We start from the raw sequence: 26046 nt of genomic DNA on the forward strand, positions 1-26046 counted from the left end.
GGCTTGAGGGGATGAGGAAGTGGCTCTGGTTATTTGCGTCTGTAATATATATATATCTAAAAACAAAGATGATGTGACTTACCAAACGAAAGCGCTGGCAGGTCGATAGACACACAAACAAACACAAACATACACACAAAATTCAAGCTTTCGCAACCAACGGTTGCTTCATCAGGAAAGAGGGAAGGAGAGGGAAAGATGAAAGGGTGTGGGTTTTAAGGTTGAGGGTAAGGAGTCATTCCAATCCCGGGAGCGGAAAGACTTACCTTATATATATATATATATAGAAGCCACTGTTAGGTTGCACTGATATCATTAATTTACCTCTAATTTTCCGTAGTTGCCGATCATGCAGTCCATCCACTAAAGTTTGATGACTAGCACATATATATTTTAAGACATCTTGCAGAATGGAAGAAATTACTGCCTCTTCTTATTATTGCAGGCAAAAGTCATGCTTATAAAGGAATCTTGGAATAATAAATAAAAATATTCTTTTGGCTATGATAACTTTTAAGATATAAATTTTCTCGCATTTTTATACACACATAGCATTTACTACATGCATTGTTGATGCAAGAGTTAAAATTACATCCCATTTTTATGTGAGATCTTAAACAAAACTGCTCTCAAGTGAGATTGAAACGAAAGCTGTTAAAAAATGGAATATTCTCCTGACATTGCTCTTCTGTTACAAAGATAATATTAAAAGCCTATCTTTGCCATCTTCTGTAGCAATGTATAAATTTCTTATTACTAATGAGGAAAAGAAGACATTCATACAAACTAATAACCAGAAAAGATAAAAAAGATAGAATATTGGGTGCTAGTTGTTTAGTCCCTGTGTATACAAATCTCACATTATATATCCAACTAAGTGGATTTTGTACAACGGCCAAACACCTACAGACTTGAGGAGTTCGACATTCTCGTAGTGTTGACGTCTATACCTTACTACCGTAGTATGACTCTTTGAAATTATTGGCCAAAAGTTTGCCCTGGAGACCAGCAACTTTTTCAGACATGTGTTGACCTCTATTTAATTCCTCTTTGATGGAGCTTACTATGAGCAGATAGAGGGAATTGAGATGAATAGCCCACTACTCCTGGTTGTGGTCAACTTGTACGTGGAGCACTTATGAGATGAAGCACTGGAATTTGCTTTCCTGAAAACCATCCACTTCTTCTGATGATACCTTCATAAAAGACTATATCTACATCTAAGTCTATATCTACATCTATACTCTGCAAACCACTGTAAGCGTTTCCTCCTGTGCCATTCACATATGGACTGTGGGAAGAATAATTGTTTGAATGCCTCTGTGTGTGCAGTAACTGTTCTAATCTTATCCTCACAATTGCTGTGTGAGCGATACGTAGGGGGTTGTAGTATATCCTAGAGTAATCATTTAAAGCCGGTTCTTGAAACTTTGTTAATAGGCATTCTTGGGATAGTTTACATCTGTCTTCAAGAGTCTGCCATTCCAGTTCCTTCAATACCTCTGTGGCACTCTCCAACAAATTAAACAAACCAGTGACCATTCGCGCTATCCTTCTCTTCGTATGTTAAATATCCCGTTAGTCCTATCTGATACAGTTCCCAAACATTAGAGCAATATTCTAGGATGGGACCCACAAGTAATTTTTAAGCAATCTCTTTTGTAGAGTGACTACGCTTCCCCATTATTCTGTCAGTAAACTGAAGTCTACTACCTGCTTTACCCACAACTGAACCTATGTGATCATTCCATTTCATATTTCTACAGAATGTTACACCTAGGTACTTGTATGAGTTGGCCAGTTCGAACAATGACTCATTGATATAGGATACTACATTTTTTCATTTTGTGGCATATAGAATTTTACATTTCTGAACATTTAAAGCAAGTTGCCAGTCTCTGCACCATGTTGAAATCTTATCAAGATCTGACAGTATATTTATGCATCTGTCGGATAATAGATTATTATAGATAACTGCATCATCTGCAAAAAGCCTGATTTTACTATTACTATAGTCTGCAAGGTCATTAATATACAACATGAACAGCAAGGGTCCCAACACACTTCTCTGGGGCACACTTGAAGTTCCTTCTATGTCTGATGATGACTCTCCATCCAAGATAGCATGGTACGTCCTCCCTACCTAAAGGTCCTCAGTCCAGTCACAAATTTCATTTGATATCCTATATGATCGTACATTTGTCAATAAGCGTAGGTGTGGTACTGAGTCAAATGCTGCATCTACCTGTTTGACCGTGACCCAGAGCTATCAGTATGTCATGTGAGAAAAGGGCGAGTTGTGTTTTACAAGATCGATGTATTCAAAAACCGTGCTCTTTGGCATTGAGAAGCCCAATCTGTTCAAAGAGTTGAGCTGTATAGTTCTACACAGTCCTCAGCTCTTTTCACCTGAACATTGAATTGATGATGGAGATCAAAGTGGATGGTGAGCTGCCCTCTCTGACCTCAAGACTTTCAGCCATGAACTAAAATACCTGAATACAGTCTTAATGAAAATCGGTTACACTAAGGGCAGATTCGCAGGTTTAACATTCACTACGATCTACAATTACAGCACTATGCCCCAAGATAACGGAAGAGCAGGAAGTCAGTCTTGCTATTGCATTTGTGCCATACAGAGGGGCATTACTGAGGAAAATGGGACAGATTCTCCAGATACACCACAATTTTTTTGGTTTTTGGAGCCTCTTTTTCTGTGTATTATACCTCAGAAAAGTATTTTGCTTGTGCGACAAGGCTGTTTATTGGAAGCATGTAGGTCTAGTGGACATGGCAATACATTAAATGGGGGTTAATGAAAATGGCGACACAGTGAGGGGGTTACTTGAATCATATTTCTTACTGAAACCATATAGGGCCAGTGGAAACTGTGGTACTTTAAGTAGAGGTTTGCTTGGGTCATATTGTTTACTGGACCCGTAAAGAATTATGAGAGATAGTGAGCAATTGGTTACTGGAAGAGGGAATGGTGGTGGTTTGGCTCATATTGTATGTTTAGTATGGTGAACCATATAAAATTATTTGTTGATTCGTGCAAAATAATTTTTCAGGTGTGTGTGTGTGTGTGTGTGTGTGTGTGTGTGTGTGTGTGTGTGTGTGTGTGTGTGTCTCATCATCCATTAGATGATTCTTCAGACCCATTTGTCTACCATGTTGATAGTGTCATCGTCTATACATAATGTCATTCACTAATCCCAATTTCTCAGTCACACAACATCTCCCTGGTGCTAAATATGAATTGCTGACATTGTGTCAGTTGATAAAACCTTATACCATTTTCATGTTCTTTTTTTTCCAGACGGTGTTAAACTGAAAATGAAAATACAGTTTACTAAAATTCTCGATGTCCTGAGGTTGTGGTTGAATGGAAAGCGATACCTGAGTTTGCTGCTATCATCATCTTCTTGTTCTTATTTTGTATATGCTAAAACCACCTCACATGAAGTAAGATTCATTGAAAGCGTGCTTGCAGGTTCATGTGACGGCTCCCAAGCAGATAGCTTCACATGTTTTAGTGTGGCAGTCCGGCGCTATTTCCCTAGTAGGGTAAACTGATTGCTATGTACAGCAGCCAGTCAGGAGGCCTGTTGGCATCTGATGTCACAACCTGGAAAGAGCGCTATGCTGAAGGCACAACAATGTTACGGATGCAGATACAAAGGCACAGCCATGCTAGGGAGGCTTTCAGGTACAACATAGCCTCAGAGTGTGTTTTAGTTGTTGCAGATGTCTGCACAGTAGAGCAAAGAATGTGTTATTACTTTTATTGGTGCATATAGGAATGATTCATTCATATAATTGGAGAAAACTCCCAGTTACAGTAAAAAACCTCATTCTTGAATCAGACTTTTAGCCATGGTACACCTTGCAGCAGATCTTATACCCTGTGAGCTAGCTGTACTCACTCTCTGCTAGATGACCGTCAAATACGCCATCTAGCAAACTTATGGCAAATCTTACTGTGAGACTATCTTTAGGCATTTTCCAGAGTATGTCTTATTGTTAGAGATTATTCACATTCATATAAGTGAAAGTTGGTATCTTCTGTAACTACAGAGTTCACTGCTTATCACAAAAGCAGACACCAAAGCCCACAGATTTTTCTAACAGGTGTTGCACATTGTTTCCTCTTATTCAAAGTAATTTGAACAGGATAGATACAACTAAATTTTAAAAAATCTAAATATTGGATAGCAATGCAGATAATCTCCATTGTTGTGCTGGTTAAAATGGAGGTAGGTGTTGTTTACTTTTCCACCCTTGACTGTTGCAAATTATGTTATTTGTGTTATTGAACACTGAAATGTCAAGGATGCTTGAGTATTACATATTTGCATTATGATTTTCTTGTTGTGACATTGATGGAAAAAGAATAGATAAAATATTAGTCACCACGTAAAAGAGCACACTAATTGCTTAGGACTGCTGTGGATAGAGCAGGAATGGTACCAGGTGGTTAGCTGAACCAGCCTCTACTGATGTAAGTCGTGGTAGTGAAGAAGTGTGTATGTGCCAGTCAGTTGTACAGAATTAGCGCAGTAAGATGGGTTGATGTGGCAGAATGGCAGAAGGAGGTATCATGTTTGGACATACCCTTGACCACACTATGACTAAAGGTGCTCAATTTGTTCGTGTAGCAGCATGGACTGTCAAATGTGTCTTCAAGGAATGGTGTATCAAACTTAGTCATGTAAGACAGCATAAGGAAGTGGTCATAAAAAGATCCTAATTGATGGAGATCAGAGACAACTGTCACACCTTATCAATGACAATCAGTTTCAAACCCAACACAGGAATTGTTGCTGTCAGTGAATGCATATCAATCTCAACCAGTTTTGGAGTGAACATTTGGAAGGGAACTGCATGCAATGTACATGCTGTGACACTTAACCACAGTGACATTTAAATCTGCACTTCTTCAATGAGCTGAATGACAGAGAAACTAGACAGTAGTTGAGTGGAAGGTTTTATTGTGGTCTGATGATGCAATTTTGCCTCTTTACAAATTAAGTGAGGTTTAGTGTGCACTGATGATTCATTGAGCCATGAAATCTGCATTGTGTGGCAGTTTAGTTCAGGCTGGAGCTTGTGCTCTAATATTCTGAGGGTGTTTTTCATGCCATGACTCGAGCCAACTCATTCAGGTTACTGTGAAGATGAGTCTGGATGTTTATTTCAGCATTCTTGATGACCAAATGTTGCCCTTTCTTCTATATCTGTATGGTGGGTGTGTTGTAGACACACTAGTTTTTCAAGCTGACAACAGTCATGTTCACACTGTTGCAAGCATTCTTTCCTCATTTCATGAATGCTTGGGCTCCATATTACACTTTGATTAACCGAAAGGCTTGTGACTATTTGGAACAGTGCATGGAAAGTAGCAGTCAAGGCAACCAAGATTTGGTAGCTCTAAACTCTAAAGGATCTGTTCATCAATAATGGGTTTATCTGGATATGGTATACCTAAATAAATGTGTGGACACTCTTTCTCATGGAACTGAGGCCATTGTCAAGGCTGGAACTTACATTATCCAGTATTGGCGTGGTGTGTGCTGGGGATGGCTAATATTTTGTCTCGAGTGTTTATATTACTGAAATGTACCACACTGTCATTGAGAATTACCGGAAGAGGGAGACTGAGTATAATGCATCATCCAAATATTGAGATGTCAACAAAGCTTCATTGTTCTCACACCATTGCATACTACATGTGCATATGATAATCATATTAGCATGTCACCTCACAGCCAAATTTTTTGTGTTGCAATAATTTCTAATTGACACAATTTCAGTAACTTCTGTGTCTTGTTGATCAGTTGGAACTGTATTTAGTATTGATGGCTTCGTAGACTATAGTGTTGGATTTGTGTTTCATTGTTGTTGCTGTTGACAAGGTATTGGGGGGAAGCAGGCTGACAGTTTCTTTTTTAGGTACAGGAAAAGAGAGACAGTACAACCACAACTGTATATTTGACTGCATATTTCTGTTTTGTTTGTAAACTGTGGGTAAATTATTGATATGACTCATATTTATTGTCAGTGATATACTTATGGATGAATTACTCATTTTTTGTTTGTATTTGGTATTCATGTAAGGTGAGTAATCAATACTTGATATATTGTTATTTAATTATGTTTGAGCAGGTTGGAAATACTGCCCTGATATATGCAGCTCATGGCGATCATCCTCATTGTACAAATGAACTTCTTATAAGAGGTGCTGATCTCACTATCATGAATCTGAATGACGATACAGCATATGGCGTTGCAGTTTCTGAAGGCAGCAAGCTTGGTAGGTATAAAATTTGAGATGCTTCACACAGTTTATTACTATTTTGAGTGGGAACCTAACAACACAAAACCTGGTGCTAGTCTCACAGTCATAATGTTCACATCTGGTACGTATGTCCTTTGCAACATCAACTTTCACGGGTTGGATGGTAGTCTGAAGTATATTTTCATGTCTGACATTTCATTTCCTTCTCAGAATGTAAGGAGATATATTGATTTTCCACTGCTTAGCTTGCTCAGCTATCCAAAACTGCCCAACTGTTTATTTATAACCATATAACAGTTGTGTCATAAATCATCCGACTGTTGCCAGAGATCAGAGTCTCACACCAGAATGTGTTATGGAACTTGTATGGCAAAAGAGTTATCATCTTTTAGCACTAAGGCCCACAACTTGTCTCATTCCTGTCCTCCTGCTTGAATATTGAAGTTGTTAGTGTGTTTTGGATTTTGTCGCTTCTCTTTACATCCTGTTGTAACAATCAATAGCATTTGATAAATCTTTAGTATTGGAGAATCAAATTTGCTGGCCCCCTATTCCCAGTATAATTCATCTTTGTTGTCTCTGTGACAGTTGCTCTTTGTTCTTTAAATTGGTTGTTGATGTTTCTGTCAGTAGCTCCTGTGTACACTTCAATGCATGTGGATGTGCTGTTGCAGGTGTGGGGTGTAAGTCCTTTGCAGGATTCAAATTTTGATGCACTTGGATGGTCAAGAAGAAATCTACTTCTTGGTTGCAGTATGTTGCTGACTCTCCATTGTACAAAAATGAACTCTCAGACTAACTAAATTTTCAGAAAGGTATTAATGTAATGAAGGTTGGGTGTGAAGATGCATAATCTTCAGCATAGCAAGGTTATGTTAATGTTAGATATGTTTCGTCACACAAGGGATCTCAAGTCGAAGCTTTCCTCTGGAATACACAACCAAATAATGGAAAAAGGCTCCTGATTTTTTTCTGTTTGTCATCTTTAACAAAAGGAACAGAGTGTAATTGAAAGCCACCACAATGTACCAAATTATTTCTTGCATATGTTTAAGATACATTTCCACAACTTTCATAAGTTAAATGCTTAACTTTTTGTCTAATTTCTTTTCTGTTGATGTGGGCAATACAGAAAATGAATTGTGACAAGGAAGTACATTAACAATTTTGTGACAAAGTTGCTTGTACAGGTCTCTATAAAGACTATTCAGTCTAAATATCTTCAAATTTGTTAAACAAGTTTGCATTTAGTTGAAGTATTCTGCTTTGCTAGCCTCGGCTGTTATACCTCATTTCCACTTTCATTTGGTTTGCTTGACTGCCTTTCTGATGTAGGTAATTAACAAGTTCCATACTGTTTATAAGCATTGTTTCTTCTCCCTTAGTGATGAATTTTATCACTTTAGTGTACTTGACATATTTCATTCGTATTTTAATCTTTTAGCCTGTGATTTTAACCTGAATACAAGATTATGTGATTAACTTTCACTATTTTATATAGGCTAAGCAATAACTTGCTGATCAAACAAGAGTTCCCAATCTGAAGTAATAACAAGACAATTTAGTCACGCTCTTTCTATCCAAACTTTCCATGCCAACAGTGTCACACTTCGATTTTTCATTACTCACCTTTCAGTTTACGGGTCTCTACTCTTCATGTGTTGCACTAGTGACATTGTACACTGAAGCTCATAAAAGGTTTCTATTTTACATATTGATTCAAATACATGCTATACTATGAAATTCTTGAATTAGCTTTTGGCAAAAGCTACTCAGGTTTGTTATTGTTACATTAGAATATTACAAATAAGATAATCCCAAAGTCAATACTATATAAGTATATAATAGTTATGAAACAGCTAAAAAAAATGGAGAAGCTTATCAGAACACCCAGCAGAAACAGAAATTCAACAAATGTCCAATTCCTAAAATACTGTGTGTCCCAAGGAGGACTTTGCAACTTTGAAAGTTTGTACAGACATATTCATATGATTTAGACTTGCTCTTGGTGTCATCTTGAAGGAAAATAGATCAAGTTTTGAGTCACGTGGTATGCTAGTACAGAATTGTGCCACCTCAAATGCTAGCAGTAGTTGCATGGAAGATGGCTGCATTTACTGGTCCCAAGCATGCTCACTGTGTGTTTTGTTTTGAAGAGTCAAAGTTTACTGAGATATGCTGGAAAAATTTTTAATGTTCCAGATTGATATTGAAGATCAAGAATGTAGATATTTCACCGCAACACTACCTCTCTGACATCTGGAATTTCCTAAATGTCTGCTTTCCATGTAAGTGGATGAACAAAGGTGCACCAATTGTGTGGCCAAACATTCACTGGAGACTTTACATCGCTTGACTTTTTCTTTTGGGGATTCATCAGGGATACCATGTTTGTTCCACCCTTATCAGCTTGCATACCAGAGCTCAGAGCTAGACTCTACCTTACAGTTGTACAAGTCACACCTCACATACTGCTGTGAGTTTGGCAAGAAATTAACTTCCGATGGGGGTGTGTGCCACATAACCACTGGAAGTTATGGTGTAAGGTAAAAAACTTGTATTTTGCTATAAAATGATACCAAAACCATGTCTGTAAGTTAAGTGAATAAATCAATATGAGTTTTCAGGTCCCAAATTCGTGTCTCGGTCTGGCACACAGTTTTAATCTGCCAAGAAGTTTCATGAATTTTCAAAATTGTAAAGCCCCTTTTAATAAAACATTTATTTAGATTACTATCTTATGTTGCACTAACACATACAACACAAATCTTGAAGTTCGCAACAGTTTACCTTCGTTTCTTTGACTCTAAATCACATTTTTAATCTTGTGATAGTTTATGTGGTGCATGTAGATTATTGGTGCATTTCATTGTACCTTTGGTGATGTGGTAGGTGCTTAACCATCATTGGGTTTTTGTCTTGTGTTCTGGCATTATGTGAGAACATAATATATAAATCAGCAAAGATCCTGGTATTAGCCACTGGCATTAGCCACTGGATTTTGCACAAGTTCGAGAACTGTAGCTACCATTTGTGTATGCTCTGATCTGCTTCATTTTCTTGTTTTTTTATTTTTTTATTTATTAATTTTTATTTCTGTAGTTGACCAATCCATGTGTGTGCAATTCTAAACATTGCAACATGTTGTTTTTATTTTATAAGAAAGCTCCTTGCCAGGCTACGAAGGCCCAAGGATGTCTACTGGCGCCTTGTCATCCTCTGCCTTGCGGCATCATGTGGATGCTGAATGGAGGGGCATGTGATCAGTACACCACTCTCCCAGCTGTTTCACAGACTTTCCAAACTGTGGAGCCACTACTAGTCAGTCAAGAAGCATCACATGGCATCACATGGCTGAGTAGCCCCCTACCAGTCCTCCCACCGAGGAAAAACTTGTGGCAGTACTGGGAATCAAACTTGGGTCCTCCACATGGGAACTGTCTACACTAACCACTCAGCTAAGAAAGCAGACCTTCTTATCTTATCCTTACTTTAAAAGATTTAATGTAGTTTTTGACGTTATTGTGGTATACAAATGTGAATAACTCTGTTTCTGTTTGAAATGCAACTTGGTACAGTACTGTCATCACTGGTAGAAGTGAATCAAGAAACATTAGGATTTAACATTGTGTACATGGTAAGGACAAGAGAGGCAGAGCAAAGCTAGATTCGGAGGAGGGTGAAAAAGGAAACTGGCCATGTCCTTATCAAAGGAACCATAAAAAAATGCTGTCAGGAATGTAGGGAAATCATGGAAAACTTAAATGTGTTTGCTAGGACAGGCACTTGAACTTCAATCTTTCCAAGTGAGAGTCAAGTGTCTTAAACATTCTACCACTCACTTGACTTATTACCAGGTACACAATTTGTTCGTTCAGGCTGTAGGCAAGTACCAGCAGAAGGTCCACCTAGCAGCTCCTGGAACGAGAATAACAAGATTGTGACCACATTGATCAAAGTTTAGAAACACAGGAACACAAATCAAAACGATCTGTGTGGTCTGTTGGGAACTCGGATATTATCTTTTGTAGTCCATTATGTGCTTAGCTGTAGGATGTCATTTATTGCTACTGTAGACAGTTTGTCTGTGGTAATTCATTCTGACTGATATTTCGGTCATAGTGTCACCAGTGCAAAATATTTCACAAAACTTTCAGTTAAATTGTTATAGCTCACATGGGATCTTGCAGAATTACCCTTCCATTAGTTATGTATGTTCTGCAAATGACAGGACTGGAGTAAGTTACACACTGGGTCTAAAGAATCAGCAAGTAAAGTGACATGATTAGAGATTTGTTGATCTAGAAAGTTTTTTAACAAGGTTTGTTGGCCAACAGATAATTACTCTGTACCAAGTCCATTGGGGATGTAAAAAAAAAAAAACAATTCTTGATCTCTTTAAGAGCATGACTAGAATAAGTCATATCATTGAAATAAAGGCTAGTTCATAGGTTCTAATTGAAAATGATATATAATTTTATGGACCCTTTGTATGGCGTAAACGGTAATGGTCTGGGGAACAGTAATGGACTGGGGTAGGATAACTTTGGGATGCAGTAGCATATAAAAGGTGGATAGTGTACTTATTTGGGGAGTTTACTTCATAACTGTTGTGTGTGTTCTACAAAGTTCAAAACTGTAAGATGGAGAATGCTAATGTGGAAGGATTGTGATTCATGAAATGAAGATTTTGCTGCTTGCTGGCAGTCACAATATCTGAAGAAATTTGACATAGACCATCAGGCAGGGCAAAGTAAATCAAGGAAAACGGTAAGTTATTTGTTAAAATCCCTAGTTAAATTTCACAGGGGTTTAAAACATGGGTTAAGGGTTTGAGACCACAAGGGGCACAAAGGAGGACAATGATATTGTGTAAACTGATTATCAGAAAATGTTGCTTTGGAAAGAGAGAATGTTCCTAATTTTGGGATACAGAAAGACACAATCAGAGTCATAGTGGAGAAGGTGATTTAGTTACATACTTGGGTCCCCATACTATCGCCTCACTCCTTGTTACATTTCTAATCCATCTTATCACACCCATGACAACCTTCCTCTATCACTTTTTATGCTCAGTTTTCCACCCTCCCTATATACTCTCCCTTTTTCTATCAACATACCTTCTACCAGTTCTCTAACTACACAGTACATAGCGTGAAGTGTATTGGCCACCACTTGAAAAAGATGCATTATGAAATGAAATGTGTATGGTGTCATTGTATATTTGTCAATGTCTAACCAGAGTATGACAATTTATTTCAATCACTCACCTTTTAATTGGATGTTGGCCACATTACAGCAGGTCTCACCAGAAAGTGTTAAGTATGTAGGTGGTAAGGCGAGTTTTGAAAAAGATACTGCAAGTGCAGAAATTCCAATTCAGTGTGTTCTGAAAATCGTTTAATATCATAACCAGTTGCAGTGAACATTTTTAAACCATTAATCACATATGTCTAGCCAAATCTAATTCTTGATTATCTATTATTGGACAAGTAAATAGAGACTATTTTGTGACCTAGTACTGCAGTAAAGTTTATAACTACTGGTATTGTACTGTCAGTTAACACATTCCCACACAGGAGGCTCAGTTCAGTTTGCTATTGCTACTGAAGTTTCTCAATGATACAGACACAAATACTTTTGTAACAAATGACCATGCATACATAAGCACTACCGGTGAAAGTACTTTTTGTTTACTAGTGCATACAGCACACTTCTATAAGATATTTCCACCCAGTTCTTCACAACACTCAAGCCACGTTACACCAAACCTTATGATGTTAACAGAATCATTATGACATTCCATGTAACACGATTTAGATTCTGATGCTTCACTGTCTTGCCATGAACACAGGTCCAACACCTGCCTCACACCTTTGCTGGCAGCCCAGCCTGTCTCCAGTGACAATGTCCCAGTCCAGACTACTAGTGCCATCATTCTAGTTAAATGTTCAAATAGTCAGCAATGTAGGACAACAGTAAGCTCACACTGGTTTGAGAGAGTGAGGGGTGCAAAGTTGAACAGTGATATTGGTAGGTTGATTGAAAATCAGAAAATGTCATATTGAGACAGGAGAATTTTCCCATTTTGGGATACAGAAAGAAGTAATAAAAACCCTGGTGGATAATTTGATTTAATTATTGCACCCTTATGTCCTAATACGATAAATAGTTTGGACAAGAAGAGAATAGAAGCTTTCGAAATGTGGTACTACAGGAGAATGCTGAAGATTAGATGGGTAGATCACATAACTAATGAGGAAGTATTGAATAGGATTGGGGAGAAGAGAAGTTTGTGGCACAACTTGACCAGACGAAGGGATCGGTTGGTAGGACATGTTCTGAGGCATCAAGGGATCACCAATTTAGTATTGGAGGGCAGCGTGGAGGGTAAAAATCGTAGAGGGAGACCAAGAGATGAATACACTAAGCAGATTCAGAAGGATGTAGGTTGCAGTAGGTACTGGGAGATGAAGAACCTTGCTCAGGATAGAGTAGCATGGAGAGCTGCATCAAACCAGTCTCAGGACTGAAGACCACAACAACAACATGGCCTAATACTATTCTCACATTACCCCTGTTACATTTGTACTCCATCTTGCCTCACCAACAGTAACTTTACTTTATATCTTTTACTAGACTTTATTTTCCACCTATTCTATATACTCTCCCTTTTTCTAGCAACATATTTTCTACAAGTTCACTGACTTTCACCAGCATGCAATGTCGTGTCCCTCTCAAAGCATGATATTTTTAACTTCATTAATATGAGGTGAGAAATTACAGAAAATGCTTCATGCCTAAGAATTTTATAAATAATTTGTTGACTCCTTGGTGTGTATAACATTATCATGGAAAGTGTCATGACCTATCAAAAATTTACTGCTGCAGAGGCTACCAAAGAAGCATACCCACAGTGCCAAGTAGCATTCTCCTTTGAGTAACACAGATAAGGGGAATGCTTTTCTTTGGTCTTCATTGTTCTGATTGGTTTGGTGCAGCCCACCTCAAATTTTTCTCTTGCATACCTTCCAAACTTTACAGAAGCTCTCCTGCGAACCTTGCAGAACTAGCACTCCTGAAAGAAAGGATATTGCAGATACATGGCATAACCACAGCCTGGGGGATGTTTCTAGAATGAAATTTTCACTCTGCAGCGGAGTGTGCGCTGATATGAAACTTCCTGGCAGATTAAGGTTCGCAGGAGAGCTTCTGTAAAGCTTGGAAGGCAGGAGACGAGGTACTGGCAGAAGTAAGCTGTGACGGTGGGGCGTGAGTTGTGCTTGGGTAGCTCAGTTGGTAGAGCATTTGCCCGCGAAAGGCAAAGGTCCTGAGTTCGAGTCTCGGTCCGGCACACAGTTTTAATCTGCCAGGAAGTTTCATATCAGTGTACACTTCGCTGTAGAGTGAAAATTTCATTCTAGAAACATCCCCCAGGCTGTGGCAAGACTGTCTCCGCAATATCCTTTCTTTCAGGAGTGCTAGTTCTGCAAGGTTTGCAGGAGAGCTTCTGTAAAGTTTGGAAGGTAGGAGACGAGGTACTAGCAGAAGTAAAGCTGTGACAGCTGGGCGTGAGTTGTGCTTGGGTAGCTCAGTTGGTAGAGCACTTGCCCGCGAAAGGCAAAGGTCCCGAGTTCGAGTCTCGGTCCGGCACACAGTTTTAATCTGCCAGGAAGTTTCATATCAGTGCACACTCCGCTGTAGAGTGAAAATTTCATTCTAGATCTTATACCGTTTCACATTGTTGAAAGTTTTTTCTTGGTTGACAAATCCAATGAACATGTCTTGATTTTTCATAAGTCTTGCTTTCATTATTAAGCACATCAGAACTGTCTGTTGTGTTTACCTATCTTTAAGCCATACTGTTTGTCCCCTAACAGGTCCTCAATTTTTTTTCATTCTTATGCATGTTATTCTTGTCAGCAACTTTGATGCATGAGACATTAAACTGATTGTGTGATAGTTCTTGTATTTATTTGCTCTTTCTATCTGTGGGATTATATTTTTCTGAAAATCTGTCTGCGTACTCATAGATTCTACAAAATAACCTAAATAGCATTTGGCTACCATTTTACCCAATGAATTTAGAAATTCCATAAGAAATTTGTCTGTGCCTTTTACTTTATCTAATCATGGGTCTTCCAAACCTCTGTTAAATTCTGACTCCGGTAGTGGATCCCTTATATCTTTCATATTGACTCCCAATTCTTCTTCTATCAAATTATCAGGCAGTTCCTCCCCCTCCTTCAACATAGTCATTCCACCTATCTGCTCTCTCCCCTACATTTAACAATTAATTCTTATTGCAGTTTTATAATGTTGACACCTTTTATTTTGATTCCATTGAAGGTATTGTGACATTTCAACATGCTAATAAGTCCTTCCAAAAATCATTTCTGTTTCACTCACTTCACTTTTTTTTTTTTTGCAGGCTCTTCATCTTGGTTTCCCTGCCTGCCGTCTCTTTTTTTATTTCATTGCTTAGTGTCCTATTCTTCTGTATTCCTGTCTTTTTCTGAACATTTTTATATGTCCTGATTTATCAGTCGAAGGATTTCTTCTGTTACCCAAAGAGTCTTGGCAGTTACCTTTCTTACACCTATATTTGGCTGTCCGATTTCTGTGACTACCTTATTTAGAGATGTCCATTCTTCTTTTTGTGGTATTCATTATCTGAGTATTTACTGCTTTAGAGAATTTCATTCACTCATCATTCATCTGTACTTCAGTATCCAACTTCTTTCCACACTGATTCTCCTGAGTGATTCTTTTAAGCTTCAGTGTACTCTCCATCATTAGTAAATTCAGTACTAATGTGCTTGTCGGTACACCTTGCAATGCAATACCTGATATAGAATACATCTGACCATCTGGAATCTTCCCTTGACTCCAGGCATTGTCCACGTATACTCCCACCTATTGTGATTTTTTAACAGTGTTTTTGATATTACTAGCTGGAATTTAGTCTCTTTTTCTGTCTCATTTCCACTACTAAGCCCATGATCTACTGTAACTCTCTTATCTATTCTTCCTCCTACTGTAGGATTCCAGTCAGATAACACTATGTACACAAGTTAAGGAGAATGTTGAGAAAATACAACTGTAAAATTACAGTCAGTATATGTTGCATAACTGCTTGTTCAACAACACTGTTTGTACTGGCCACTAATTAAGTAACAATAAATCATAGAAAATAATAGATCGTGTCACCTTTTGAACCAAATAGAATAAAAGACTTCTAGAGGTGGATATCTCTTGGCAATTAACAGTCTGGTGCCCTTTGTAACATGCGTGTCACAGAAACCCGGGCATTTTTAACAAATCTTTGAGTACTTAACATTTCATTCTTATAATGTTATGTAGAAATATGGATGCATTTCTTCTTTAATTTAATTACAGAATGAAGCACATTTATTACAAATTTAGCACACGGGTTTTATTTTAAGATCAATACACATTTAATGAAAAATATTCTTTGTAGCTTCTTGTTACTAAAATTAACAATAATTTGCCCTTGTACAATACAATTTGAAACAGTCTGGCACGCACAGTAGAAATTTACTGCGAGGCCTCTGCCATACAGTTTCTTTTCTTGAAGACTTTCCACTGGACAGTACTGTTTCTTCTGAGCAAACTTTTTTAACACTTTTGTCGAAGGAATTCTGTCAGCTACATGTCTTCACAGAAATCTGTTGCTACACACATTTTGGGGAGTAATGTTATGCGGATGTATGCACCTCTTCTTAGGAAACTCTGCATTCATTTGAAAAAGAAAATTTGCCAAATGGCAGCCTTTGTCATGATTATTTCTTGTTTCTCGCTGCAAGATGCAAGTGTTCACTGCTGCTACAATAAAGTAGGTGGAAGAATATTTTCTTCCATCATTTCATTTGCCTTCTCTCTAAAGGATAGTAAGATATGAGTTGATCATTCCTGTATACACCTGTCTTGAGATTGTGGTCTATGATGGCATTAGGCTGTATCATCTTTGTAATCCATGTTTCTCTATGTACCTCTGCTTCTGTTTTTGTCCTCTTGTGAAATCTTGACGAACATGTCTCTTGTCGCTCCACTTCAGACATGACAAATATTTCCTTCTCATAAATATACAATAACCTTTCTTTAGCATTTTGCTGACTACACCTTGTTTAGGATGTCCTGTATGGTTGGACATGCTTGTTTCCACAGCCGCGGTCTTATCCTCTGACAGAAAATCAAAAACAACTGGAGAACTGTAATTTCTGCCTGTATAAATTGTGTTCCCTTGTTGAGATAGACAGACAAAAGTCTCTGCAAAAGGGAAGTGACTGAATTGTCTTCCTGTCCTTTACCTGTCTAAACTTCAGTGCGTAAATCATATCCTGTCTTCAAATCACATAAAGTAAATAGTTTGATGCTGTATTTCTCTGGTTTGTTTGTTATATAGACATGGAAAATAACTCTTCCCCTGAATCCACACACACCTTCATCACTGGTAAACTTTTCCTCAGGTGAAAATGATGCTGGAGACTGTGAAAGTAAATGACTTAAGAAAGGTCTTATTTTATGCATGGGATCATGACCAGGTAAGTTTCTGCGAATGTTATGAGGTGCTGTCATTTACATGCAGACAAGAGAGACTAGTGAAGAACCTATTTCAGGCCAGAAATGAACCTGAAAATGGTATGGAAACAAAGTTATTTGTAGACAAGTAATCTCATAGTCTGTTTTTCTTTGTTAGCACATGTGGATTATAACAGCAAAGAACAAATACATCTCATGAAATTTTACCCTAGTCCATATGCTCCACATGCTTGATTTTTTATCTTTTCCTTTTATCCGTTATTCATGTCACATAATTGTTAATTTCTGCCTTGATTTGATTCCGGGGGGGGGGGGGGGGGGCTGAGATGTATATATTGAAAGAACTGCTGCTTTCATCCACGTCTAACAAACATTCAACTTTTTCTTTGAATTTAGGCAGTGATGTTGCTCATCTGATGTGGTCTATCCTAGTTCCACATCTGAAGATTTTTCAACACTAGAATGTCTTCTTTTGCACGATGGCTCTAAAGACAGCACTATGTTTGAAGCAATACCTTGATTATTAGCAAGTATATTTATATTATGCACTGTTGGAGGTGGAATTTCATCTGAAAACACACTGGAAGCACAACATACCCATCAAATTTCCCAAGCAAAATAATGTAGAGCAATGGAACTGTAATATTTAAGCATTGTTGTTTTTGTACCTTAGTCTGATTCAGAAGCAGAATCACTGTATTCACTTTCAAAAACGTCCCTTTTGGAACCAAAATATTCCTATAGTTCATTCAAAATATACTTGAGCCCAGTATTGATCAAAAATGTTGACACATTTATCACTTAACACACTGCTAATACAACAGGAAACCCATGAAAGTTGTGGCACCACATGTCAGTGCAGTGGTTTTGAACAAATGAGGGTTGTCTTTGAGAATACTGAAATAAATTCAGAAACATCCATCCGAAGGCAGCATTTTGCAGAATCCAATACACAACCCCCACCCCTTCCCCCCTCAGCAGAGCTTGGACATTATGGTGTACCAATGTATGCAAAACTCTGATTTTGGTGTGACAAATTGATATTGTGGTGAGTGGCATATACTGTCTGCAAAAATCGGATGTTCCATGCTACGAATGCACCTCTGTGTCTTACTGAAAGATTTTGTTCTTGAGACTCTTTGTGAAGGGAATGGAGACATCGGACATGTGAGAGGAGAAGGGAGATTGTATTGTTGTGAGACGCCATTACGGTATATATGAGGGTAATCCCAAAAGTAAGGTCTCCTATTTTTTTATAAGTACATAGACATGTTTATTTCTACAATAGTTTACATCAGTTCGTAGCTTGAACATTAAGCTATTTTTTGACATAATCACCATTCTGTCGATGGATTTTTGTAGACGCTGTGGCAGTTTTTATGCCCATGTCATACCAGCTCGCCGCCATGCTGTTCAGAAAGTTATGAACCTCTTCTTTCACCTCGTTGTTGGAGCTGAAACGCTTTCTGGCCAAATGTTATTTTAACCTAGGGAACAGGTGACAGTCACTGGGTGCCAAGTCAGGACTATAGGGTGAGGGGGTGATTATGTTCCACGGGAACTGCGGCAGGAGAGCAACGGTAGGCCGAGCGATGTGTGGGCGAGTGTTGTCATGGAGAATGTGTATGCCCTTGCTCAACATTCCTCTTCTCCGGTTCTGAATTGCCCGTTTGAGTTTTTTCAGTCTCTCAGTACCTGTCAGCATTAACTGTGGTCACAGCGATTCAGCTCCAACGATGAGGTGAAAGAAGAGGTTTATAACTTTGTGAACAGCATGGCAGTGAGCTGGTATGACATGGGCATACAAAAACTGCCACAGCGTCTACAAAAATGCATCGCCCTAAATGGTGATTATGTCGAAAAATAGCTAAACATTCAAGCTGTAAACTGATGTAAACAATTGTAGACATAAACAGGTCTGTGAACTTATAAAAAAATAGGAGACCCTACTTTCGGAATTACCCTCGTAGTAAATCTTCAAATAGTTTTTTGCACAAAAAAATCCAGTAATTAACGTCAAGTATTCCAGGTCTGTATACCTCCATACTGAAATTAGTTTACTATCACGGTACAGATATTACGAGATGTAGATCGCTCGGAGGTGAAATTTGGAACGATAGTGTGAACCTGCATTTTCCACGGTCAGAATTGGTCGAGAGATTATCTCTGAATTAATAACTTGCTAAATTGTTGGACCTATCATCCAGACTCATCAAACAACATAGCACACAGTTGTGCCAAACGATCTGCGTAGCAAGTAAAGGTTTTAGAGATTTCAGGTGGAGCAGATAACGATGAGGAATTTCCGTGAGATTGCCACTGTGGAATACATCTCTTGCTCTCCTGTGGTTATTAAATCAAAATATTTTTATTTTCCAGGTTTTCCGGAAAGTAAAGATAAAAGGAAATAAGGAACTAAGCTAAACCAACTAAAATGAATAACTAAACCAGTAATTAAAAGAAAAGCACACATAAAGAATATTTATTTATAGTAATAAATAAATAAAGAATATTTTAATTAACTAACCAATAATAATATATTAAACATGGAACGTTTGCAGCATGTCTGCAAACTTAATCGTGTTCAGAATTTGTACTCAGACTGTTGAAGTACTCTGGAGATTCACTGAATAACTCAAAACCTTGGTTACGCTAGGAAGCAGTTTAATATGAACCACCCTATTGGTGTATGCATATGCCGTCGGGGCACTGACAGTAAGCTCAACATGCAGTCAGATGAAAAAGTGAAGAGTGAAGGAAAATAGACCAGTATGTAATCAGTATCAAAAAAGTAACCAAGTATCGCAAGGCAGTCAGATGAAAAAGTGAAGAGTGAAGGAAAATAGACATGTCTGTAATCAGTATCCAAACAGTAACCAAGTATTGCAAGGTCATCATGAATAAGTCCACTGGAGGGCATGTACTACACATCATTGAATTGGGACAAGTGAGCTGAGATGGTCCACGGCAGGCTGTAAATCTGCTATTGTCATTTATTCACGAGACCTTGCATTGGCGGTTGCATCACTCTGTACAGCATGTAATGACCTTGACGCATCAATATAGCCGGTGAGATAACAAGAGGATACTTTGAGTGCCAAAGCTTGTATTTTTACATGTACTGGCTCTTTAGCGTTAAGGCTGTGTATTGCATTTTTGATAAGACAATTCCAAGGTATATTAATGTTGCAGCATAATGGTGACATTTGTCTTGTACTGTGCTGAATGCAATCTTAATCTGTATGTCAAATCTATCTCCACTGTTGTTGCAAATTCCTATATCTTTCATTATTGCTCTGTTTCCCAAATATCTCAATCGTTTACATCACTGTTGATCACTAGGACTGAGGAAACATTTCATCCATTTTTAAGTGTGCTGAAATTATACTTTCTGTAATCAGCTAGTAAAAAAAATTGAATTAAGAAGAATGTTGCATATTTCCATTCATAAACACATCCTTGTGGAATTGCAAGATATCCTGCAACGTCTATGATGTGAGAACTGTGGGTATGACATCACTCTTAAACTAGTAGATCAATTACAGTGTTGTTGAGAGAAGAATCTGTGAGGTTATTGTTATATGCATAGTGACTGGCAGTTCTTAATGATGAAATATATTGAACTTTAAAATAACCGAAATTTAGGGATAGAAAAAATAAATAATAATGAGAAAAAGTAATCATTCGTGTATGGTGCCTAGACACAAATAACACCACAGAGGCTTAACCAGCTTCAAGCTACTGCTCTTTTTCTGGTGCAAGCAAAAACACAAACAACTATATGGACATCCAAACATTCCCACTTGTGACCATAGTAACATTGATGCCACACCCATTGTCGGATGTTTGTGGGGTTATGTTTGTGAGACTGAGGATTTATATTATAAAAAGAATAGTAGCTCAAAAGCTGATCTAGTGTCTGTGCTGTGACATGTCTGTGCCTATGGGCCATATGTTGATCAACTGTACGTGAATGGAAATATGTTCCTGTGTTGTAACTGTGATTGAGATGACAGATCACCAGTACACACACGCGCACACACACACACACACACACACACACACACACACAAAGGTGATTAATGGATTGTACTTTAATCCATTATGGTATTTCATTTGAAAGTTTTCATTTTAATAAAAATTTATTGTCTAAGGATGCAATTATTTTCCTTTTAATGGTGTACTTGAGGGTGTAGAGCTAAGTTGTTGTTTCTATTTCTGCACATTATTTCAATGAGCGACAGAGATGATGTCTTCAGATGTCGCAAGTTGTCCTGTTATGTGTACTCACTGCCTGGACTCCAACTGTGGAGTCCGATCTGATGTTTTTCCCAGTGTATTCGTAACTCGGGTGTCTGGCCCAGTCATATCATATTATTTTGGCGGACAGACTTGTTGCCAATTTCAGGTGGTACCTAATGACCGCTGCTCTGCTCTTGTCGGTGTCTTATATATGGTGGCCATTACTTCCTCCATAACCCAGGCCAACTGCTATATGTGTGGCTGGTGGCAGTGATGGGCATGGTAGAAGAGAGATGATGTGAATATACAGGGTTATTACAAATGATTGAAGCGATTTCACAGCTCTACAATAACTTTATTATTTGAGATATTTTCACAATGCTTTGCACACACATACAAAAACTCAAAAAGTTTTTTTAGGCATTCACAAATGTTCGATATGTGACCCTTTAGTGATTCGGCAGACATCAAACCGATAATCAAGTTCCTCCCACGCTCGGCTCAGCATGTCCCCATCAATGAGTTCGAAAGCATCGTTGATGCGAGCTCACAGTTCTGGCACGTTTCTTGGTAGAGGAGGTTTAAACACTGAATCTTTCACTTAACCCCACAGAAAGAAATCGCATGGGGTTAAGTCGGGAGAGCGTGGAGGCCATGACATGAATTGCTGATCATTATCTCCACCACGACCGATTCATCGGTTTTCCAATCTCCTGTTTAAGAAATGCCGAACATCATGATGGAAGTGTGGTGGAGCACCATCCTGTTGAAAGATGAAGTCGGCGCTGTCGGTCTCCAGTTGTGGCATGAGCCAATTTTCCAGCATGTCCAGATACACGTGTACTGTAACGTTTTTTTCGCAGAAGAAAAAGGGGCCGTAAACTTTAAACCGTGAGATTGCACAAAACACGTTAACTTTTGGTGAATTGCGAATTTGCTGCACGAGTGCGTGAGGATTCCCTACCACCCAGATTCGCACATTGTGTCTGTTCACTTCACCATTAAGAAAAAATGTTGCTTCATCACTGAAAACAAGTTTCGCACTGAACGCATCCTCTTCCATGAGCTGTTGCAACTGCACCGAAAATTCAAAGCGTTTGACTTTGTCATCGGGTGTCAGGGCTTGTAGCAATTGTAAACGGTAAGGCTTCTGCTTTAGCCTTTTCAGTAAGATTTTCCAAACCGTCAGCTGTGGTACATTTAGCTCCCTGCTTGCTTTATTCGTCGACTTCCGCAGGCTACGCGTGAAACTTGCCCGCACGCGTTCAACCGTTTCTTTGCTCACTGCAGGCCGACCCATTGATTTCCCCTTACAGAGGCATCCAGAAGCTTTAAACTGCGCATACCATCGCCGAATGGAGTTAGCAGTTGGTGGATCTTTGTTGAACTTCGTCCTGAAGTGTCGTTGCACTGTTATGACTGACTGATGTGAGTGCATTTCAAGCACGACATACGCTTTTCTCGGCTCCTGTCACCATTTTGTCTCACTGCGCTCTCGAGCGGCAGAAACCTGAAGTGCAGCTTCAGCCGAACAAAACTTTGAGTTTTTCTACGTATCTGTAGTGTGTCGTGACCATATGTCAATGAATGGAGCTACAGTGAATTTATGAAATCGCTTCAATCATTTGTAATAGCCCTGTAGATGCCATACCAAATTACACCCGCCCACCAAATCAGCCATGGCCAATCATAGTATAAAAACTGGTCATTCCATTGATTACGGCAGCACCAAAATACTTGGGCAGTCTTTCTCCTCCTGGGATTGCGTTACTAGAGAGACTACAGAAATTGAGTCTGAGATGGTCTAATTAATATAGATAGTGGCCTACAAATGAGTCATACGTGGAACCCTCCACTGAGCCTACAGAAAGAAAGTGTTTCCATGCAGTAAGGTCCACACCCGACAGTGACAGTGCGACACTAGACCAATGCTCAGAGCCTGGTGCCATTACCCCCCCACCACAGCCACAACCTACAACAGCGGCCACAGAGATAGCAACAGGAGCAGCGTGATGGAAGGAGTAACAGCCAACATATATAGTGTTGTGAATTGGCAGGAGCCAATTCACGGAGTTTTGAGGAAGCCGAAAGGCACGCGATAAAGCTCATGCAGGCTGGCGTGAGGTCTGGAACAGTTCAGAGAAATAAGACTAGCAAAACAAGAGTAACTGGTAGAATACTTAACTTTAATCCACAATGGGTGAACATCTCTCGTTACTGTACAGGCTTCACAATAATAATTATCAAATGCTATGGCGCCTTGCTAGGTCGTAGCAAATGACGTAGCTGAAGGCTATGCTAACTATCATCTCGGCAATTGAGAGCGTATTTGTCAATGTAGCTTCGCTAGCAAAGTCGGCTGTACAACTGGGGCGAGTGCTAGTACGTCTCTCTAGACCTGCCGTGTGGCGGCGCTCGGTCTGCCATCACTGACAGTGGCGACACGCGGGTCCGACGTATACTACCGGACCGCTGCCGATTTAAAAGCTACCACCTAGCAAGTGTGGTGTCTGGCGGACACCACATATAGGATGCCAACAGTAGCATAGGAACAGTCATCAGGGACCACCTGAAGATGGCAATAAGTCTGTTTGCTAAAATATCATGGAGTAATTATGACATGACCCAGAAGTTATACAAGTCAGACAGTCTATTTCGACTCTAGGCAGAGAGTATACATAACAGCATCTGCAGACAATGACTGGGATGATTGTCGAAATATTTTGCAAAAATGGAAACTTGGCTGTATACTTTGAAGTACACCATTTATCAGTAAGGCTTAGAAAACTTTGGAAATGATATTTTCCTTTTGGTCTAACAGTAATTTCTCATTTATATATGTAATGTAATTACATATAACATAATTATATAGTGTATAATTATACACTGAAGTGCCAAAGAAACTGGTATAGGCATGCATATTCAACTACAGGGATATGTAAACAGATGGCACTGCGGTCGACAACACCTGTATAGGACAACAAGTGTATGGCACAGTTGTTAGATCAGTTACTGTTGCTACAATGACAGGTTATCAAGATTTAAGTGTGCTTGAATGTGGTGTTATAGTCAACTAAGAGTGATGGGACACAGCATCTCTGAGGTAGCAATGAAGTGGGGATTTTCCAGTACGATCATTTCACGAGTGTAGCGTGAATATCAGGAATCCGGTAAAACATCAAGTCTCTAGCACCTCTGCAGCCAGAAAAAGATCCTGCAGGAACAGGACCAATGACTACTGAAGAGAATCGTTCAAGCTGACAGAAGTGCAACCCTTCTGCAAATTGCTGCAGATTTCAGTGCTGGGCCATCAACAAGTGTCAACGTGTGAACCACTCAACAAAATATCATCAATATGGGCTTTTGGAGCTGAAAACCAACTCGTGTACCCTTGATGACTCAAAATACAAAGCTTTACACCTTGCCTGGGCATGTCAATAGTGACATTGGGCTGTTGATGACTGGAAAGATGCTGTGTGTTCAGATGAGTCTCATTTCAAATTGTATGGAGCGGATGGATGTGTACGGCTATGGAGATAACCTAATGAATCCATGGACCCCACTTGTTAGCAAGGGAGCTTTAAAGCTGGTGGAGGCTCTGTAATGGTATGGGGCATGTGCAGTTGGGTTGATTTGGGACTCCTGATACATCTAGATATGACTCTAACAGGTGACACGTACTTAAGGGTTCTGACTGATGACCTACATCCATTCATGTCCAGTGTGCATTCCGACGGACTTTGGGCAATTCCAGTAGGACAATGCGACACCCCAGACATTCAGAATTGCTACAGTGTGACTCCAGGAACACTCTTCTGAGATTAAACACTTTTTCTGGCTGCCAAACTCCCCAGATAAGAACTTTATTGGGCATATCTGGGATACCTTGCAACTTGCTGTTCAGAAGAGATCTACACCCCCTTGTACTCATATGGATTTATGGACAGCCCTGCAGGATTCAAGTGTCAGTTCCATCCAGCACTACTTCAGACATTAGTTGAGTCCATGCCATGTCATGTTGCGGTGCTCCTGCATGCTCGCGGGGGCCCTACACGATATTAGGCAGATGTACCTGGTGCTTTAGCTCTTCAGTGTATATTCATTGGCTGTATTTGGAGCCTGAGGTTGCGTATACTATATTGTTTTTTAATTTGTTTTCTTTGTCCACAGCACAGCAGGTGATTGAAAACCATATATTGACACTACTCAACTGAGTAGTCATGCTGTTGGGACAGTGGGAAGCAGTTTCTGTGGTTTTTTAGTACAAATTATATGTAGAAAGTACCTTAGTGTGTTGAAAGAATATTTTTATGTTGTTTGAACTTTTAATTTTGTATAGTTTAATTATGTTGGCTATCATGTGAAGTAATATATCTTTCTAGATGCCTGTAGAAGATACAATGAAAGTACCTGTAAATTTCCATGAAACTGCTTGGAAAGCAAAGTTGTAAAAACATATGAAACTGTTGTTTTTCAATAAAATATTTATATCCTCTGATGATGACCCCTACACATCTTCTTGAATTGATGTATTTCTTATTGATTTCTGTCACATCAGGGAATGTCTTCGTCATGAGGTCCTTGTTGACTGTCAAAAATAACTTTTGTTTACACCCATGTATAACTCAATTAGACACACCTACCTTGTAGTGTGTAGCACCCATTTTCACTTTGATGACAGTGGTGATGTGTCATGCCATGGAGTTTACGAGACATAAACATATTGATAATTCATCCTAATTTGTGACTCCACACACACCACTTGCAACTGAGAGTAGGTGATTTGAAATGCTTCCAAGAGTTGCAGATCTTGTTCAGTGACATCTCTGTTGTGCTCAATGGCATGAAGGACCAGTGTTGTGAGCAGCCACATAAACACTCTCATATCCTCCAATCATTCTGCCACAGTTCAGGAATGATAGGTATGGTGTGTTGGCTTGCTG

The 26046-nt window shown here is 39.0% G+C and overlaps 1 protein-coding gene across 2 annotated transcripts in view; it reads left to right on the forward strand.

The window, feature by feature from the left end:
- The window catches only part of LOC126191295 (ankyrin repeat family A protein 2-like), a 53830-nt gene extending 28217 nt beyond the window's left edge, over positions 1–25613 (forward strand). Inside the window, exons 4-5 of one of the 2 annotated variants that reach the window (XM_049932119.1) lie at positions 6166–6313; positions 25274–25613. In XM_049932119.1, coding sequence (XP_049788076.1) covers positions 6166–6313; positions 25274–25317 — 192 coding nt within the window. In that variant the 3' untranslated portion in view covers positions 25318–25613. Of the gene's footprint in view, positions 1–6165; positions 6314–25273 lie in introns of those variants that run through there. The other variant, XM_049932120.1, reaches the window with a different exon arrangement.
- The last annotated feature ends 433 nt before the right edge of the window (positions 25614–26046 follow it).

This window comes from Schistocerca cancellata, chromosome 6 (genome assembly GCF_023864275.1).
Source record: "Schistocerca cancellata isolate TAMUIC-IGC-003103 chromosome 6, iqSchCanc2.1, whole genome shotgun sequence".
In the NCBI taxonomy this organism is placed as follows: Eukaryota; Metazoa; Arthropoda; class Insecta; order Orthoptera; family Acrididae; genus Schistocerca; species Schistocerca cancellata.